General features: G+C 32.4%; 2 protein-coding genes across 3 annotated transcripts in view; one reads left to right on the top strand and one right to left on the bottom strand.

Moving 5' to 3' along the window:
* LOC126889777 (tRNA N6-adenosine threonylcarbamoyltransferase, mitochondrial) overlaps positions 1-19368 on the top strand; it is a 96689-nt gene that overhangs the window by 30309 nt on the left and 47012 nt on the right. The gene's annotated exons all lie outside the window — the stretch shown is intronic.
* LOC126889776 (E3 ubiquitin-protein ligase TRIM37-like) overlaps positions 1-19368 on the bottom strand; it is a 68734-nt gene that overhangs the window by 18994 nt on the left and 30372 nt on the right. For both annotated transcript variants that reach the window (XM_050658365.1, XM_050658366.1), the window contains one exon: positions 16887-17077. In XM_050658365.1, the coding sequence (XP_050514322.1) occupies positions 16887-17077 (191 nt within the window). The remainder of the gene's footprint in view (positions 1-16886; positions 17078-19368) is intronic.

Raw genomic sequence — 19368 nt, 5'->3', positions numbered from 1 at the left:
CTTCCATGCAAAAAAAATAATTTTAGGAAAAAAACAAAAAAAAAAAAAACGTTTAAAAAATGTTTGACCCACTTTTGGTCCTGGCAACATGCAAATTTGTTAAAAGGGTTTCTTTTTGAGTAAGATTGTGCAAAAAATCCGAATCGGAATATTTTTCCTAGCGGATGCGCAGTGGCTTTCTGGACTAATACTTTTTCAAGTTCGAATAACCCAAAAAATATTGATCTAGTCAAAAAAATTGTATGACATTTTTCGGTGACCAAAAAATTTAGAGGGAAACTTCCACATCAACTGGACTAAATTATAATAATGCAAAAATAATATAATCAGTTAAAAAATAATACTTATGGTGATAAAGTGGGTTCTTTGATCTGTACCAGTCTACCAGAAGCGTCATATATCTTTTCCAAGTTTGTTCCAGGTATACAATAGGTGTGAATCGATCCACGTGAAGAGTCTATTGTATTTTCTTTCCGATTCTTTTTAATGATCACATACATTTTTATTATAACAATAACACCAACTAGGAACACTACACAGAAATGTCCAACGATCAAATACACCACGTATACGTTATTAACTGCTTTCGTTCCTATGCAAGCTTCTGGAACTGAGTTTACAACACCATGGGGAATGTGGTATATGGACTTCTCGATTTTCAGCTGGCTTGACACAAAGAGAAAAGGATGCTGAGTGGACCATATGTTGGTGAAGACTTCCTTGCCCATTTTAAACGCGTAGCTGATGTTGCTGCGATTAAAAACTATGTACTGATTATTGTTGAATAAAGAGAGTGTAGCTTCGTGTTCAAATAATGAGAAGAGATCACTACTTTGAGTGCACCAGGTGGCAATCGCTCTAGACTCATCGTAGTAATGACCTTTAAAAAAGTCTGCTTTTTCTAAAACTGGTTGGAATATATTTATATTCGAATCAATTAAATATATACTCAGAGACGTAGCATTGTGTTCACGTAACTTTTCTTCTAATATCTTAGTTGCATCAGACTGCTTCAGACACCCGACATCGACATCAATAGTGCTATTTATAGTCAATATGGAAAAATTTGAAATTTTGAAAGGATAGACTTCTGTGGCATCAACTTTATCGGTATTAGTTTGGTCGTCTTTTATTGTAAAGATAGTTTTCTTTATGATTTTACCACCAAAAGTACTTACAATTATTAACTCTGGTGCGTCCCTAGATTTCTGCACAATTGCTCTGTTTCCGAAAAAAGGTATTCGCTTTACTTTATCTTGAAAATTGAAGTCTTCCTGTTTGATTAGAAAGACATAAATCTGGGGATTACCGGTAAGAAGAGACCACTTTCCTATGGACAGCGACTTAATACAGTTTTCACCTTGAACAAGCAACACAATCTGCGTTATAAGCAGAAGAAACGACAGAAGTTTCATGATTTTAAACTTCAATCTTTCACTTTGCTATAACTAACTACAATAGTATCTACCAATCCACAGGCGGAAATATTACTTAACTAAAAATAAAAACGTGGTTAAAAATAAAAGACCACAGTCTTCTATCATTAATTTATTTGCCACATCGATTATATATCAGAGGTTATATAATTATATCCACAGTGGCGTAGCTGAAGATTGCGGGGCCCCCCGCGACAATTTTTGTGGGCCCCTGTATTATAAACATATATAACGACAACTAATAACAGTCAGTATAATTACTAAAATATGTGTAAATGACAATATTGGGCCTTTCTTTAATAAGTCTTTATTAGTTAGTGTTAATAGATTTTTTGGGAATAGACATGAAAAATATTATACATTATGTATCTTAATCCGACAAACCTATTAGTAAGTTAAAAATAAAATAAAAATTTTATTTTTAATTCAGTTGCAATGCGAAGACAAAACAATCCTACTTTTCAATTAGAATACGGAGGACAGTCCAGTCCCTTGAATCGCGATTTTCGGCTCTTATTGCTACTACGGCTATTAGTAAGTTGTTACAATATTATATCTAAATTTAAATTGAAAAAATTAACTACAAAACTTTTTTTGTTAAAAGTTATTTTTTCGTCGCAGCTAAGCTCATCGTAAATTTTTTTTATACGTTTTATCCGTTTATTTTTAAATGCCGGTATAATATCGTACTATTTTGCCATTCCTGCTGCTTTTGCTAAAGTTTCGGAAAACGAATTTCTCATTTCTAGAAGATTGTCACGAGTTTTTTCAAAAAGTTGAAGGGCGAGCGTTAACACTGCCGTTTCATATTGCAAAAGTGTTAATGTTAGATTAATAAAGTTAAGTATTTATATGAATAATAAATATTTATATGATTGAATAATAAATTAATCATATGCTCTAATAATGCATTAACTTATAATTTTTCATCGTTTTTTAGATAGCAATGAAATTTTCATCATGTCTGGATGACCACCGGGTTTCACATAACCTTTTAAGTGTTGGCAAACGCGATGGATCCAAAGTCATAATAGTACATAGTACATCCTATCTTTTAATACTTGCAATCAAAAAACATAATATTTTAATTATATCTTAAAAAAACCCAACGCCTCTACACCAGCAACGGCATCATTCAACATAGGTTCAGATTATAAGATGCACAATGAACATAGGAAGCTGTTTTTTCAATGTCAGTTATACGTCTTTGTACGCCTGAATATACACCACTCATAACTAGTGTGACCAACTAGCCCGAAAAATCTGGGACATGGCCCGAATTACGAAGTCGTGTCCCAGCGTCCCGGACCAGGCTTCTGGGCCATCCGAATTTTCAATGTTTTGGTAAAATTCCATTTTGAAATTTTGAATATTCTTCTAAGAATTCATATCAAACTGAATTGGTAGGACGAAAAAAAGTCGACAATTTCGAGAGTATATATTTTATATTTATATTTCGAGAGTATAAATTTACTATACTGTGTACTACGCAAACCATCCAGACGGAGGAGCACATGCAGGTTCTGCCGTTATTATTAAATCAAAAATTAAACACTATGCAGTCCAACCTTACATCACGGAAAAAATCCAAGCAACCATCATTAAACTCGAAACAAATACCTCTCTCAGTGTAGCATCTATCTACAGCCCACCTAGACATCCCATTTCAAGCGAAGAATATCATGATTTTATACAAACTCTTGGATCCAAATTCATAGTAGCAGGAGACTGGAACGCCAAACACACCACATGGGGTTCCAGATTAATCACACCTAAAGGTCGAGCATTAATGAATACTATTCAACAAAATAACTTAAGATATTTATCAACAGGAGAACCCACATATTGGCCTACGGACCCCAACAAAATCCCAGATTTGGTAGATTTTGCTGTAACAAAAGGGATATCTGACATCCATAGTGCAATATAGTCAAACTTCGATTTAACATCAGACCACAGCACAATAATAATAACTTTAAGCACACACATAATATGGAGAAGAATACCACCCAAACTGACAACTAAAGAAACAAACTGGGATATTTTCCAAAATTCTGTAAATACAAATATTAGACTAGATTTTAGGATAAAAGAAAACCAAGAGGTAGAGGAAGCAGTAGACTATTTAACAACAGTTTTACAAACAGCAGGGTGGGAAGCAACACAGCAGCGTCAAAGAAGTGTGCAAGAAAACCATAATATTCCCCTCCATATAAGAGAACTTGTAGCAGAAAAGAGAAGAGCTCGACGCATATGGCAACAAACGAGAAATCCATTAAATAAAACGTACCTTAATAGGATAAGTCATAGACTAAATAGAGCACTACATGAGGAAAAAGACGACTCCTTCCAGTTTTATGTTTCGAACCTCTCACGTGAAGACCACTCTATATGGAAAGCTACAAAAAAATTTAAACGGCCGACAATAACAAATTCACCTTTAAGAAAAACAGATATGACCTGGGCCCGCACAAATGAAGGAAAAACCACCGTATTCGCAGAGCATCTTGCAACTGTATTCTCAGCACCAGAAAACAATGACGATGAAGATGACGATATAAAAAAGTACCTCGAAACTCCATGTCAACTATCTCTTCCTCTGACAACATTTACTCCGACAGAGGTTCGACAACAAATAAAAATGCTAAATCCTCAGAAAGCTCCTGGCTATGATTTGATAACAGGAGAATTACTTCAGAAGCTACCGAGAAAAGCAGTGGTGTTATTAACAGTAATATACAACAGCATACTACGTCTTCGCTACTTTCCAATACAATGGAAATTAGCTCAAGTTACTATGATTCCAAAACCTGGTAAACCCGCAACACAAGCAAATTCATATCGCCCGATAAGCCTACTCCCAATAATGTCGAAAGTATTAGAACGGCTACTATTACATAAAATCGAGCAAGTTGTCCCCATAAACGAAATTATACCACAACACCAATTCGGATTTAGACGTGAACACTCAACCATACAACAATGCCACAGAATAGTAAATATAATTAAAACAACTCTTGAAGAAAAAAAGTTTTGCGCTGGAGTGTTTTTCGATATACAACAGGCATTTGATAGGGTATGGCATCAAGGTCTCCTCTATAAACTAAAATTACACATGACAGACCAACTATACTTTATTCTAAAATCGTATCTGACTGACCGATATTTCCAAGTCAAAATTGAAGACAACTTCTCAAATTACCACATCATCCAATCTGGCGTACCACAGGGTAGCGTTCTCGGCCCATTTCTCTATCTGATATTTACAGCCGACGTTCCAACCAGAAATGATACCTTATTAGCTACTTTTGCCGATGATACGAGAATCTTAGCAGTGGATGTCGACCCTAATGTAGCATCACAAAAAGTTCAAAATCATTTAGACCAATTACAAAACTGGCTCAAGCGATGGAAAATAAATGTTAATGCTAGCAAATCAGTACAAATTACTTTTTACAACCAGAAAATCTACATGTCCTCAAGTTTCTATAAAGAATACTCCAATTCCCATCAAGCCAGTTGTCAAATACTTGGGATTGCATCTGGATGAAAAACTCATATGGAAAACGCACGTTAAAATTAAACGTAAACAATTAAATCTTAAACTAAAAAATATGAACTGGCTATTTAACAAGAAGTCTCAGTTATCTCTTGAAAATAAACTGCTTCTGTACAAAGCTATACTTATACCAGTTTGGTCTTACGGAATAGAACTATGGGGCTGCAGTAAACCTTCAAATACGAAGATACTCCAAACATTCCAATCCAAAATTCCCCGTATGATAAGTAAAGCTCCATGGTATGTATCCAACCAGACACTCCACAAGGATCTGGACATCCCACTAATCAAGGACTTAATAAAAAATCGTTCAATAAAATATCAAAATCGCACCACTGACCACACCAACGACTTGATAAATAATTTATTCACCCAACCACTTGCTGAAAGAAGACTAAAGAGAATATGGCCAGACGACCTACCACAATAAAGAATAATACTTAGAGAACCGTCACTGGATGGTACCTAATTCACGTTAATTTACTTTCAGACTATTTACTTATTACTTTGTGTTTAGAGTAGATTGTAAAAATGCAGTATATCAAAAAAAAATTTCGAGAGTGTAATATTAAGATCAATGCTCGGGGTGAGGCTTACTTACTTACTTAAGCCGTCCTCTTGTACCTTACGGTGTCGAGGAGGGGTGAGGCTTATAGATAAAAAAAAAACAAATAAATGGATTAGAAACAAAATCAAAGTAAAAGACGCAGGAGAACATGCTGCCAAATTAAAATAGAGCTTCGCAGGACACAATGCCCGACTGAAGGATAAAATATGGAATCATGAAATACAACAATGGAGACCGTGGTTAGGAAGAAGAAGCAAAAGAAGGCCACAAATGAGATGGGCTGATGACATAAAGAACTTTGGAGGAAACAACTGGAAACACGTGGCGCAAAATAAACAACATTGGATTGAATTGGGGGAGGCCTATATCCAAAGTTGGATTTCTGAAGACTGAAGAAGAAGAAGAATATTAATACCACATCCAAAGCTCTGCATATCGTGGTATTTGGTATTATAGTTCTACAAAAACTCAAACTGTGAACTTTTTTTCGTTTCTGTATTTTAATTATCGTCATTATCATGACAACCAATTATTGTGGCTTAACCCCATTAAAAATATCATTGTCAACATAAAAATGTTTAATAAATAAAATGATATTCTGAAAGTTCTATATTAAAAAAATGGCCCGATATTCATTGAAAAGTCCCGGCGTTCAGGTATTTTTTTCAGCCGTGTCCCGAATTTGACCAAATAGGAGTTGGTCACACTACTCATAACGCTTGCCCCATCATACCCCTTTCGTCTGCAGTTGTGTACGGAAAGGTGCTTTAATTGTATAAATTTTAAAATTCCATTTAGAAGACCATCTGCACTTCGGTCCAACATGCGAATAAATGCCAAAAACTTTCAACAACTTCGGCTTTAGAAGATAAATTATTTTTAGTTACATACATTTTAAAAGTTACATACCCGAAAATAATATTAAGCTGATTGTATTTTGAAATATCTTGAGTGGTACCTATCAAGAATTATTGAATAAAAACAATTTTTTTAATTAAATTAATCAATTCGTTTTCAGTTTCTTGAGCAAGCAAATTTATAACTTCGTTTTTTATTTGGGGCTCAAGTAATTTGTTTTTTTTTAGTTATTGTTTTTAATCTATTAATTTAGCTAAAACAGGATCATATTTAGCTAGCAAAAGAACCATCGACAAAAAATTACCTTTTTGGGATTCACTTTCATCTAAACTACCAACATGTCCAAGAAAGTACGAAACGCTAAATTGCACCCGAAAAGAGTAAGAGTTACGTCAATTACCCGCTTCATTATTTCCTTCCAAATTTCATATTTTGATGCTTATTAGGAAAATATGTTTTGGTCCCCAATTTATAGGCTATTGATTATGTACTATAGAAAGGAACTACAACGTTAACGGGGTTTTATTATTTCATATGGTCAATGAATCTCTATATATGAAAAAACCGCGCAGTGCTACCATTTAAAGGGGTGCGTTTTTGAGAAATGGGTGAATTAGTCCCTGGACATAGGTTACATTAGGGTGAGTTCTATGCACTCTTGGTACAAACACGTCTACATAAAAATTGTTCCTGGTTAAATTTCCCATCTAAATATAACTTTTTAAAGTCAAAGATACTTTTTTTTACAAAAATATATTTAAAAGAAAAAGCACAAAGAAACCCAAAAGAAAGAAATTTTGTTTTTTGTCCCATAACTTTTGTCCACGGGGATATAGGTATAGACATTGCTTCACTGAAAAAAAACTTAAATATTGTCTTTAAAATGATGTTTGGTAGAGGTCATTAGGATTTACAGTTTTCGAAATATTGTTTTTCAAAATTTACCACTCACAGCAATTTTCGGCAATTTTCCTTGTTATTTTGCAAATATTGTTCTGTAACTTTTTTCTACGTAACTTTAGCTATATGCAATGTTGCACGTAATAGGATTAGAAATCAATTACCTTTAAAATATTCTACTGTATAATGTTATACGACTTCTTTTAAAGAGGTTATCTTTTTCAAGACTTTATACTTTTAACGGGTTTTTATATTTTTTACGATTATTTTTTAAATTTCCCATTATAACTTTTTTTTCTACATTTAGGTATATATTATATAATAAAAAAGAAAGCTTATTCTATCTACTTTAAAATGGTGTATTATAAAAAATTCTAGGATTATTTTTGAATAAGATATGCTTTTTCAAAATGTAATAAGTACTTGCAACGATTTTTGATTTTAGGATTATTTTTTAAATTCCTCATTATAACTTTTTTATGTGATTGTGTGTTATGATTGAATCTTATTTTTATAGCTAATACTTTGGATCCACTTGACTCGGCCGGGCACACTTCAAAATATGGATTAATTCTAATATTTACTGTTAAAGCTCCTGCACCACAAGCTTTGCTTGAAAAAATAGCATTTAAATATACCGAAGGATGTACAAAAAACTGCGGTTGTAGGAAGATAGGAATCAGTTGTTCAATATTCTGCAAAGGGTGCATGTGCATGGGTACTAATTGTGGGAACTCTAAGATAACTGAGGTGTCAGAAGAAGATATTGAAGCTAATACTAACGAGGAGATGGACTTTGATTTTGAAAATTTTTTAAATGTCAACGCTTAAATAATTTTAACTAAAGTGATGTTTTCTGAGACTAATGTTTATGTAATTTTTGTAAAAGAAATAATTTTAAATAATACACGTAAAAAAATATCAACGAATCACTCGGTTTCCATTACATATTTAAATATAGATGATACACCATTTTAAAGAACAGAAAGTAAGCCCTCTTTATTGAGCAATATATAGTATATTTATGTACAAGAAAAAAAATTATAATGACAAATTTCAAAAATAATCGTAAAAAATGGAAAAAATAATATTTTTTTTATATTAGGTATGATATAATATAATGTATAATAATATTATTTGTCGGTCTTGACGGTCCAGTTAGCTGGGGCTCAGTCTATCGACAAGTTTAGTGGATTTGCGATTTGCGGTCGCTGGTTCGAGCCTCAGCTAGGTCATGAAATTTATAAAAGGCCAACGCCGTAGTATAAAACTCAATAGAGTCTACGGCTTGGTCTGGATAAACTGGCGTCGGATCGGCCTATGGAGGAGCGGTACGGCAAGGGATAAGGGCTTGCGGCTTGGTGATACTCCTCCATAGATCCCTACCGAAGGGCGTTGACGCCTAAGAACGGTGTATACATACATAATAATATTATTTTATTTTTATATTATATTATAAAAAATCGTTAAAAGTATAAAACCTTGAAAAACCATAATCTCTTTAAAAAAAGTCGTACAACGTTATACATTAAACCATTTTAAAGGTAATTGATTTCTATTCCTATTACGTGTACAATTGCATATACCTAAAGTTACGTAGAAAAGAGTTACAGAACAATATTTGCGAAATAACAAGGAAAATTGCCGAAAATTTCTGTGAGTGGCGAACTTTGAAAAATCATATTTCGAAAACTGTAGATCCTAATTACCTCTACTAAGCAACATTTTAAAGAAGAAATATGTAGGTTTTTTTTCTGTAAAGCAATGTCTATACCTATATCCTCGTGGACAAAAGTTATGGGACAAAAAACAAAATTTCTTTCTTTTGGGTTTCTTTGTGCTGATTCTTTTGAACATATTTTTGTAAAAAAAGGTACCATCGACTTTAAAAAGTGATATTTAGATAGAAAATTTAACCAGGAACAATTTTTCTGTAGACGTGTTTCTACCAAAAGTGCATAGAACTCACCCTAATGTAACCTGTGACCAGGGACTAATTCACCCATTTCTCAAAAACGCACCCCTTTAAATGGTAGCACTCCGCGGTTTTTTCACATATAGAGATTCATTGACCATATGAAATAATAAAACCCCGTTAACGTTGTAGTTCCTTTAAGCTATCTTATTTTGAATATAATCAATAGCCTATTAAAGAAAGTAGAAATATTAAGCTTGAAGGCTTTAAGGGGCCCCTCCTAACGTCGGGGCCCCCCGCCTTGCGGGCCTGTCAGCTACGCCACTGTATATGCACTTGATAAACTTGATGAATAATAGCGTAAAACACAACAAAAGTATGTACCTAGGTTTAGGGTATTATTTTGTAATGCGAATACCATAAAATCATGAAACGCAGTCGAAAAAGTCGTGAAGTCAATAGAAATTACGCGTATTCTTTTTCTCATGATCATCTTTCAGTGCGTCACAGTTTTTCGGTTTCTTTCTAACGCATTAAATTGTATGTGACAGAAAAAAAGGCACGTCGGTGATTACATTTCGTCGGTGACATTTATAACATTTATTCTAGTTATTCTAGTTGTCGATAGATGGGGCCATAATAAAAAAAATGTTTTAATTAGATAATAATATTACAAATATAATCTGTATAATTTATAAGACTATACAGGGTGAGGCAGATAACTGGCCTATTAGAAATATCTCGAGAACTAAAAGCAACAGAATCATGAAAATTGGAATACAGGGGTTTTGAAGGATGATCTATTAAATGAAAATATTTTCATCCCTTTGCAACTTCCGGTTATACCGGAAGTTGCTTATAACTTCGTTTTTTTTAATGGGACATCCTGTATATTTTTACATTTTTGGATTCTCTTCGATGTCTTCTTTCTTAAAATATGAGGATTTGTAATGTTATACAGGGTATTTTAAAAGATAATTATGTTTGTTTATTAATTTCGTAGCAATATTCACACCCTGTAGAATTGTAGTAGTTTGACAACTAAAACTCTACTTACCTTCAAATGATTTTTAATATAGTCTACTATTGTGAAGAATCATTAGTATAGCTAAATTTTTAATTTTAGTATACAGGGTTGGTCGAAACTCGGAATGAGTATTTTCTGAGTTTTCTTAAATGGAACACCCTGTATTTTAGTATTGTAATGAAATGATATTTTATGGTACTTTTTTATTTCTTAAGCATTCCCTATACCTAACTGCTTTAATTTGTGCTTAATTGTTAGTCGCACCAACAATCTTAACTACGTAGCTATTTTGATAGCTAATCCATTATTGGTAATTTTAAGGATCGGTCTGGATTAATATGTATTTATTTCTGAAACATTGTTTGTGATTGAATATTTTCATGGCCAACCTAATAAAATTTTACGTATTTTTTTGCAATTAATGTTTAGTTTGAATCACCAATAACTCACAAATTAAAGCAGTTAGGTATAGGTAATACTTATAAACTAAAAAAAGTACTACGGTATAACCGGAAGTTGCAAAGAGATGAAAATATTTTCATTTAATAGATCATCCCTCAAAACCCCTTTATTCCAATTTTCATGATTCTGTTGCCTTTAGTACTCGAGATATTTCTAGTAGGCCAGTTATCTGCCTCACCCTATACAAATCAAAGAAAATACCATTTTATAAATGCAAGAAACACATTTGATTTGTTTTTATTCGAAATTGAAAATAAAATGTGACGACTGTCAGATGTAACTAAAATGTCATGTTAGAATAAATGTCATAAATGTGTATTATCAAGGACTTACCCCTTTTTCCTATCATTTGTTACGCACTGAAAAATGCTCATGAAAAGGACAATATCATCTCTAGGTATTGAAATTTTTTCTGCGTCATTGTTTTTATTAACATTAGCAAAAAACAACGACTTTTTTGAGAAAAAACGCATTCTAGATGCGTTTGCCAGACAACTTTTTGAAAATACTTGTTCTTGAAATGAGATTTTCTAAATTAAAAAACGTTTATTAAATAATAATTCTGCTGTAAAACGAAAACTAGAGACGTCTTTGTATCTACATTTGAAACTACTGATTTCGGGTGTCTCAAGCAGTCTGGTGCAGTTAAGGTATTAAAAGAAAAGTTACGTGAACACAATGCTACGTTAGTGAGTGTATATTTAATTGATTTGAACATAAATATATACCAACCATTTTTAGAAAAAACATACTTTTTTAAAGGTCATTACTACGATGGGTCTAGAGCGATTGCCACCTGGTGCACCAAGTCTAAAAGTAGTGATCTCTTCTCATTATTTGAACACGAAGCTACACTTTCTTTATTCAACAATCATCAGTACATAGTTTTTAACCGCTGCAACATCAAATATGCATTTAAAATGGTCAAGGAAGTCTCTACTAACGTGTCGGCCACTCAGTATCCCTTTATCACTTTGTGTCATAGTCCATTCTTTCACGGTTTTTGCTCTAAATTTTAAAGAACCGCTTGGATTGACATGAAATTTGGCAAACGTATAGCTTACATGTCAAAGAAAAAAAGTGATATTGTGCCGATGTGTGCTTTTGCCCTGGGGGTGACTTTCACCCCCTCTTGGGGGTGAAAAAATATATGTCCAAAATAAGTCCGGAAATGGGTAAACTGACTAATTTTAAGTAATTTTTGTTCTATAGAGCTTTTTCGCCAAGTCAACACTTTTCGAGTTATTTGCGAGTGAATATGTTCATTTTTCAACAAAATAACCTCATTTTTAGACGGTTTTTCGCAAATAACTCAAAAAGTAAGTATTTTCTCGAAAAAAATGTTCCTAGCAAAAATATAGCCTATAAAAAAGTAAAAAAATGGTGTAAGCGTTAGGTCTCTGGATCTCGTAAAACCAGAGTTATAGCCAATGAAAAATAGATTCATATTCACCAAATTTCAAATAGAATATTTCGACGTAAAATATCCAAAAAATTAAGCACTTTTTGGGAAAAACCCATTATAACTTTTTTAAAGTGTTTAAAAAAAGCTTTATTTCTGTTTTTACAAAAAGTTTCTAGCTTTAAATTTAAGCAAGTTACGCTCAAAATAAAGTTGGTCCCTTTTGTTTTTGCAAAAAAAAATCGGGAAGACCACCCCCTAATTAGCAACTTAAATTAAATTAATCGTTACCGCTCCACAAATTATTTTACTTATGTTGTGTTTATATGATCTGTAAGTTTCATCGATTTAAAGTGCTTATTTTTGAAAAAATTTGGTTTCAAAGTAAAATTTTTAAAAATTTTAATTTTGAAAAATATGCTTTTTTTCAAAATAACTTAAAAACTGTTAGAGATACCAAAAATCTCGAAAACAAAAAAAGTCAGATTTGCTTTTCTGAATATCATGTATTTTTTTGTTTTTCTGTTAGATAAAAATTGATTGAGATTTGGTGTTTCTAAATTTGCATACATTCGTGATCAGTGACTCGTTCAACCCCTTTTAACTACAGCCCTTTCAATAATAAGGACTTTGAACCGATGAAACTTACAGATCATATAGACAATATATACACGAGTCAAGAAACTTGTGAAGTCGTAACGATTAAGTTTATTTAAGATACTAATTAGGGGGTGATTTTCTCGATTTTTTTACCAAAACCAAAAGGGACTAACTTTATTTTGAGAGTAACTTGTTTAATTTTGATGCTAGAATTTTTTTTATAAAACAAAAATGAAGCTTTTTTTAAACACTTTAAATAAGTTGTAATGAGTTTTCCCCGAAATGTGCTTCATTTTTGGTTATTTCACGTTAAAGTATTCCATTTGGAATTTGACGAATATGAACCTATTTTTCATTAGCTATAACTCTGCTTCTACTAGGTGTAGAGACGTGAAATGTACACCATTTTTTAAAATTTTTTACAGGCTATATTGTTGCTAAGAATGTTTTTTCGACAAAATACTTACTATTTGAGTTATTTGCGAAAAACCGTCTAAAAGCGTGGTTATTTTGTTGAAAATATGAACATATTCACTGCCAAATAACTCGAAAAGTATTGACTTAGGGAAAAAACTCTATAGAACAAAATTTACTTAAAATTAGCCAGTTTATCGATTTCCTGACTTTCTTTGGACGAATATTTGGCCACGACCACCCCCAGGGCAAAAGCACATATCGGCACAATATCACTTTTTTTCTTTGACTTGTTAGCTATGTGTATGCCAAATTTCATGTCAATCCAAGCGGTTCTTTAAAATTTAGAGGTTTTGCAATATTTTACCGTTAAAGAACGGACTATCAAGCCAGCTGAAAATCGAGAAGTCCATATACCACATCCCCCATGGTGTTGTAAACTACGTTCCAGAAGTTTGCACAGGAACGGAAGCAGTTAATAACGCATACGTTATAAGTATTATTTTTTAACTGGTTATACACTGGCGGGCAAAAAATTTAGGTCACTAGGGGAATTATACACGTTTGATGCCTTTAATTTCCTAAACCTGTTGTCCGATTTTAGTGATTTTTTTAGTATTTTATAGCTTTATTATTTAAGAATCTCAATGTATTAATATTCTTGCTAGACAGATAAATGTCATTTTATACCGGGTGTAACAATCATACTGTGTTTTTTCCTTAAAGTTCGGAACACTCTGTGGAATATTATAGCATAGATAAAATATTGAAATTAAAACCCAATTGTAGCATTAGGCTTTCTTAACATTTTCTTCTTTGATCCATTTGCTTATGTGGGATAATGAAAAAGTTAGGTACTTTAACAACTAGGCACGTTCTTCATCAATACAGGATGTTTCTAAATAAGTGCGACAAACTTAAAGGGGTAATTCTGTATGAAAAAATAATGACCGTTTGCTTTATAAACATATGTCCACAAATGCTTCATTTCCGAGATACGGGATGTTGAATTTTTTGTTACAAACTCACGGTTTATTTGTTGCTCTAAAACCCGTTGAGATATGCAACTGAAATTTGGTGGGTTTTAAGAGGTAGTTATTGAACATTTTTGACATACAATTAAGAATTTTATATTCACCATTGGCGTGCATACGGGATGTATCTAAAATATTTATACCCGTATGCACGCCAATGGTGAATATAAAATTCTTATTTGTATGTCAAAAAATGCGCAATAACCACCTTTTAAAACCTACCAAATTTCATTTGCATATCTCAACCCGATTTAGAGCAACAAATAAACTTTCAGTTTGTAAGAAAAAAATTCAACATCCCGTATCTCGGAAACGAAGCATTTGTGGACATATCTTTATAAAGCAAACAGTCATTATTTTTTCATGCAGAATTACCCATAAAGTTTGTCGCACTTATTTAGAAACACCCTTTATTGATGAAGAACATGGCTAGTTGTTAAAGTACCTAACTTTTTTATTATCCAACATAAGCAAATGGATCAAAGAAGAAAATGTTAAGAAAGCCTAAGGCTACAATTGGGTTTTAATTTCAATATTTTATCTATGCTATAATATTCTACAGAGTGTTCTGAACTTTAAGGAAAAAACACAGTATGATTGTTACACCCGGTATAAAATGACATTTACCTGTCTAGCAACAATATTAATACATTTAGATTCTTAAATAATAAAGCTATAAGATACTAAAAAAATCACTCAAATCGGACAACAGGTTTAGGAAATTCAAGGCATCAAACGTGTATATATATTCCTAGTGACCTAAATTTTTTGCCCGCCAGTGTATTATTTTTGCATTATTATAATTTAGTCCAGTTGATGTAGAATTTTCCCTCCAAATTTTTTGTGCACCGATTTGTCTGAAATTTTTACAGTTAGTTGGTAGGAAATTAGTCAAATAAAGCTACTATATGGTATCGATGTATGCTGGGGTAGTTGGCACACCATCTCGATAAAATTTTTACACTCAAAGAACCCGGGAATTGATAGAGAATCAAATTTTAAACAAAAAAGTCATAATTTTTTCGCTAGATCATTATTTTTTGAATTATTCGCACTTGAAAAAGTATACTTTTCGCAAAAAGCATGTTTTCCAATGATTTTTTACGAATAATTCAAAAACAAAACGTTTTATTTTATTGTATGTAAAAATGTGTAATGAAGAAAAATAAAGCTTATAAAAAAGATTGTATTTTTATTAAACGCTTTTCTTTAGTTCAATCGTTTGGGTCAAATCTTTAGACGTTAATTTGACTGCCTTTTCTTCAATGCTAATGAATGAAAATTTGCACACATATACATTTGCGGGAACAATACACGAATAGTCAATAAAATTTTTTTTATGAATATTAATTGTTTAAATAAAAAACAAACGATTTTATTGGAAAATGCTTCAATTCTCTTGTTTTTTACAATGTAGAAACTTGAAACTTTTACAGATTGTAGCTAATTATATGAACTATAGATAATTTCACTTTGTACGTTAATTGTTTACGTTATGCTTCATAAATAAACAATAAAGTTTCAAATTTTTTGTAGATTCCGACTACTTTTTATGTTGTACATCATTTTTAAAGCGGCGACGATTTTGAACGCTCATATCTTTGTTTATATAAACATCGGCGCTTATTCGTGTGAAATTTCAATACGATACGAAACAAAACTTCAACCAAAATTCGAATTCAAAAATTCCTGTTTTAACGTAGTCTTAGAAAAACCACCGGTAGAGACGTTTCGTGCTACAATTAACATTAGAATTCGTAATTCGTGAGAAATTAACAGGGTCTACACCGTGCAATAGTAAAGCATTAGAAGAGATGGAAAGATTGCGAAAACTGTAATAGGTGTAAATAATGATTTTGATTTAAGAAATATATGAAGAAATTACAGAAAATGTACAATGTATGTATCAAATGTTGAAATAAATGCAAAAAATGTATCTATCATATACATACTTTTTTTTTAAACATGACGTTATATTTTAATGTTTGAAAAGTGTAAGACTAAAAAGTAAAAAATAAAAATATGGAAATTTTTTTAAGAATCGCTTTTCTTTAGTTACGAATAACTAAAATTAAAAATCTTATAAAAAATCAACTAAAAACCCAAAAAAAAGAATCAAACTCGAAGGATTATTCGAAAAAAACTGTTAGATTAAATACACAATTGAGTCCCTGAATCTTTACCCGTGCGTTATAATTTAAAGTTTTAAAGCATACGAAACAAGTCGATGATAAGTCGGACATTTAAATTTACTAAACGCAACAGAAAGTGACAGTAAGTGACTTGCTGTTGCGTTTAGTAAATTTCAATTTCCGACTTATCATCGACTTATTTCGTATGCTTTAAATGATGACGCACGGGTAAAGATTCAGGGACTCAACTGTACAAAAGTCTCACACATTTGTTAAAAAATTGAAAAAATCTAACACGTTCGTCAAAGAAAAGCGTGGCGCGTCTTCATCGAATAAACGGTTTTCGCCCCACGCTTTTCTTTAACGAATGTGAGATTTTTTCAGTTTTTTTAACGAATGTGTGAGATTTTTGTAAGTATATTTTAATCTGTCTGACAGTTTTTTCGAATAATCCTTCGATTTTGATTTTTTTTAATGTTTTGCTTTTTAGTTGATTTTTTATATTTTTAATTTTAGTCACTCATAACTAAAGAAAAGCGTTTCTTATTTTTTTTTAGTTTTTAAAAGAAACTAACTTACCTGCAGTTAACTCTAGGAAGACTGATAGATAATTTCCTCTCACCACACCATTTCCTTCAGGATACACTTTGAGTCTCCAACATAATCCATTGCTGTGTAGTGGGTTGGAGTAAACTGGATCTGATTTTCTTTGAAGTTGTGAAAAGGGGTACATTACATAGGTACTAGTGTCGTATGAAGGTACTATTTCGCTAAATGGGTAAAAGGTTAAAACAGATTTGAATAAGAATTATTTTGATACGGTAACGCACGACAAACAAATATTGGAATAAACACCTGTGATCTAAGAATTATTAGCAATCTTTACTGGAATCAAACATCGTTTGTCTGTACAAAGACAGGAGAATCCGACGATATTAAAATTAAACGTGGGATCCGACAGAGATGTAGAATGTAGACTATAACCACTGCTGTTCAACATATACTCTGAGGAAATCTTTCAAGCAGCAGTAGATGATGGTGAAGCTGGAATTGGAATTAACTGAGATAGTCGAGGCATTGAAGGATTGAAGTGTCGATTTTTTTGCAGTAAGACGGATTTTAATGCGGATTGGTGCGTTGGATTCGTGAGAATGTCATGAAATTTTGTGAACTAATTTAATGAATAAGAAATCTCAAATTGCATTTGTGCATAAGCAAAATGCATTTCAAAAGTGCATTTTGAAATAGTCAATTATTATAAATTTGCAACTCGGTAAATTTTCTTACTCGGGGGGTTTTTGGGGTCGCTGAAAACGAATATGAGGTCGGCGAGAGTGTGCAAACTACCTGGTGCCTGCAGCGGGTGTAATAAACGTTTTCCTCTGGAGTATTATGGCAATTTGTTAAATAATTGGCCCAAACTTGTAACTCGGGGGGTTTTTAGGGTCGCTGAAAATGAATATGAGGTCGGCGAGAGTGTGCAAAGTACCTGGTGCCTGTAGCGGGTGTAATAAACGTCTTCCTCTGAAGACGGTATTATGGTAATTTATCATGTAATTAGTTTAAACTCGTTACTCGGGGTTTTTTGGGGTAATCTATTTTCTTCGATGTAACTATAGTGATCGAAAAGGGTGGTATTTTATTATAAATAAACATAAATTTTTATTATTATAATATATTTATGGTTAAAAAAGTTCATTATACAAAATTTATCATAATGTATCTTTAAAATTCATTTTCTTCATCATTATCATCTTCTTCTTCTTTATTGACTTCCTTTCTCGAGTCCAATGCAATATTTGTGCAATCAGAGCCTGCACAATTTTTGCAGGCTAAATTACAAACTAACCCATGCTTCCTGCACCCGCATGAGTTGCCGCAGTACTGACTTACAACTACAGAATATTAAATTTAAAATGTTTGGAGGACCAGGTGGCTGAGTCATATATTCAACATTCATATAATCAATACATTATTTTGTAATTCCCATCCCCAATCGGTTGGGTTCATGTTACTGTCCTCTCCATGCAGCCAAATTTATGTTTGTAAATATACCCTTTTTAAATGCTGGGTAAATGCATCAACAGATGAAAGAATTTTTCCAATGACAATCTTTTTATTTTTGGCAAAAGCCATTAAGTACATGCTGTATCGGTAAGTTTCAGCTAATTGGATATTACTCAGTTTAAACTGCTCAGGAATATTCGGTTTCCTGAAACTTATCGGGGCATTGTACATAGCCAAAAGAAGTTGGCAGCCGTGGTCAATAATTTCATTAAGGGGTACAACATACAGTAAACCAAATGTGCTTGAGAGTCTGGCAAAACCTCTGGAATAGAACAAACTCAAAACTCCATAATATTCAACCCAGAATACCTGCCTTAAAAATACCAGCACCTTGTAGAAGGGACAAAGTTGTCATGAGAAGACTAAGAATTGAACATTGCCGTCTGACACATGGTTACCTAATGAGCCAGGGAAATCCTCTTTGGTGTCATACCTGCAACACTCGTGTCACCGTCAAACACATACTAGTTGAGTGCCAGCTATACACGAACACCCGAAGACAACATAAACTGGATGAAGACCAAACCACCACTCTTAGTGATAATAGTAACGTTAATAATGTGATAATGTTTCTCAAAGACTCTCGGTTATACTACGCCATATAAATGTTGTTTTTTATCATTTTGCTGATATTGTAATTTCTTAATTTAAATTCTTAATTTTCTTAATTCTTGTAATTTAAACATTTTGTAAACCTTGCTTTTGTAACCGTGTCAATGGCCTGCGTTGCTGAGACACGTTAATTTAAATAAAAAAAAAGTATTTTTTACACTTCTTTGTAATAAATTATTTAAATAAATATATAAAATAACAGGAAAACAAAATAAAAAAAAACGTGTTCTGTTTTGCTTACAGTGAAACCGTTATATTAGTGTATACAAACGTGTGAGAGAGAAAGGCAATAAATCCTACATGAAATTAGTCAAGAATGTATCAATACTGCCAACATAATAATCATGTTTTTTTATAATATCCTATGAAATTAGAATTTAGT

This window comes from Diabrotica virgifera, chromosome 8, assembly GCF_917563875.1.
Source record: "Diabrotica virgifera virgifera chromosome 8, PGI_DIABVI_V3a".
In the NCBI taxonomy this organism is placed as follows: domain Eukaryota; kingdom Metazoa; phylum Arthropoda; class Insecta; order Coleoptera; family Chrysomelidae; genus Diabrotica; species Diabrotica virgifera.
This window is presented reverse-complemented; position numbering and strand designations above follow the sequence as displayed.